General features: G+C 28.8%; 1 protein-coding gene across 1 annotated transcript; it reads left to right on the top strand.

Annotated features, from left to right (window-relative positions):
• The first annotated feature begins 286 nt into the window (after nt 1-286).
• On the top strand, nt 287-1,254 carry LOC116402255. Its single transcript, XM_031881557.1, has 3 exons — nt 287-433; nt 534-607; nt 894-1,254. The coding sequence occupies exons 1-3, from the start codon at nt 316-318 to the stop codon at nt 1,116-1,118; spliced, it is 417 nt and encodes a 138-aa protein (XP_031737417.1). The 5' UTR covers nt 287-315; the 3' UTR covers nt 1,119-1,254.
• The last annotated feature ends 645 nt before the right edge of the window (nt 1,255-1,899 follow it).

The raw sequence follows: 1,899 nt of genomic DNA, 5'->3' as shown, positions 1-1,899 counted from the left end.
AACTATCAAAATGTTGCCTAAAATGTTCATTCGTTTTTATTGTCGCAGATTTTATGAAGTCACATTTAATATTGTTGATTTCTTCGATATAGTGACTTATCTTCATCGCATGGGAGTTTCTTCCCTCTCTCTCTGTATGCCTACAACGCCTACAAATCAAAGTAGTATCACTCTTAAATATCGTATTCCTTGTAAGTAATTTTCGGTTTATTAGTTTTGTTCTTCATATATCTTTCTTCAATAATGGTGGTAACTGATATATATCATTGGTTTTTATAAGGTCAAGAAAATCCATTTTACAAGAAAGTGCTACCAATGTCCATAGTTGAAGAACATGCGAATGTTGGCGATGTTGACTATGGTTCTTTCTTTGTATCAATGGCTTTAGACGATTTTCGATGTGTTGTACAAGACATGGAAGATTCTGATTATGGTAAATATATTCTCTTCCTTTAATTTCTTGAAAGAAAGTCTTTCTTCTTTTTGCAAGTTTTCTAAGGATTTCTTTTAATGTTTGTTAATTTGTGTGGCAGTTCCTATTACTATTAGGAGTTCACAAATCAACTTCGTCGTTGATCATGATTGGGAAACTAGTTTTACCGCCAAGGTATTCTTTAGGTTAAAATATATTTTTCAAATTAATAGTTTAAATGCCTTGATATACACAACATCAAGTTTTTCAAGATTAGGGACTAAAATGATGTTTTAACAAAATTCAAGATGGAACGTTAAGAATATATCTACTTAGTGAAATGTTTAAGAGACCCAAAAACTCAAAAAAGAAAATGATATTTTAACATTTATATAATAACATAATCTTCAGGTATAGATTGATGCATGTTAGAAAATAATGGTGTGTGAACAAATTCATTTGCATGGCATTGTTTTTGTAGGAAGGAGAATGCATAATTGGAGGTATTGAAGAAGGAGATGAAATTAATTGTGGAATTAGTTTTTATCCAATGGAATTTTACAAAGGTTTCACATCAAAAAGAGTTTGGTTTTTCAGTTCATGTGATACCAATGGTTTGCTTTTGATTGCTCCTATGGGAGTCTATACTCATATTTCTTCATTTTTTCCCCAAGACATATCTATTGGAGGAAATACATTAACCTGATCTCTGTTTACTCTATCATTCTTAAGAACAAATTACCTTACATTTTTCTTTTCCATGAACAAATTTCAAAGGATCAATCTCTTGTAATATTGTGGTTTCCAATGAAATTTCTAGTCAGACACATCCAATTCGATCATATGTTCAACATTCACCTTATTATATTCTTCTTATAAACTCAATAAAGATGGAAATTGCAGTTATTTTTATAATCTTTGCACACCTTGTAAAAATTTAGTATAATCACAAATCATCCCTCATTCAAATTAAACCCTAAAAGTGGACTTTATTGAAACAATTTTTTAACTGAGAATATAATCGCTTATTAACTCAAAGTAAAGAATATATATAATTCAATGAGGCATTCTAAGGTATACCCCAATTTCAATTAAAATCGACCTTTTCAAATCCTAATTCAATCAATTTAAAAATCTTTCTTTTTTTAGTCTCCTATGCAAAACTTCAAGTTGAAAAGAAAAAAAAAAAAACAAAAACAAAAAAACAAAAAAACTCCAAACCCTAATCTCCCATTTAACAAATACAAACAATATTAGGGTTAGATGATGAACAACTAATGGACTACCATCCTTCATCAAAACTTTCCAATATTTATAAGTATTTCAAAATTGAGATATTAACTCAGTATGATATTTTATATCCACAATATCTAAAAACCCTAAAAAAAAATTCAATAACAACAATATTATGATTTAAAAAACAAAAGGTAAAAAAAAAAAAAAATCTAAAAGAAAGGTGCTCTTCTTGGTACCCCCTTCCTGCTTTT

The sequence above is a fragment of the Cucumis sativus genome, chromosome 2, assembly GCF_000004075.3.
Source record: "Cucumis sativus cultivar 9930 chromosome 2, Cucumber_9930_V3, whole genome shotgun sequence".
NCBI lineage: Eukaryota > Viridiplantae > Streptophyta > Magnoliopsida > Cucurbitales > Cucurbitaceae > Cucumis > Cucumis sativus.
The sequence above is the reverse complement of the archived record's forward strand: the minus strand, read 5'-3'. Positions and strand labels throughout refer to the sequence as shown.

What these genes read in the sequence shown, in the direction of transcription:
- LOC116402255 (XM_031881557.1), top strand. Translation starts at nt 316, where the DNA reads ATGTCCATAGTTGAAGAACATGCGAATGTTGGCGATGTTGACTATGGT. An exon ending in CATGGAAGATTCTGATTATG is followed by an intron (nt 434 to 533) that starts GTAAATATATTC and finishes TTTGTGTGGCAG; the next exon opens with TTCCTATTACTATTAGGAGT. An exon ending in AAACTAGTTTTACCGCCAAG is followed by an intron (nt 608 to 893) that starts GTATTCTTTAGG and finishes TTGTTTTTGTAG; the next exon opens with GAAGGAGAATGCATAATTGG.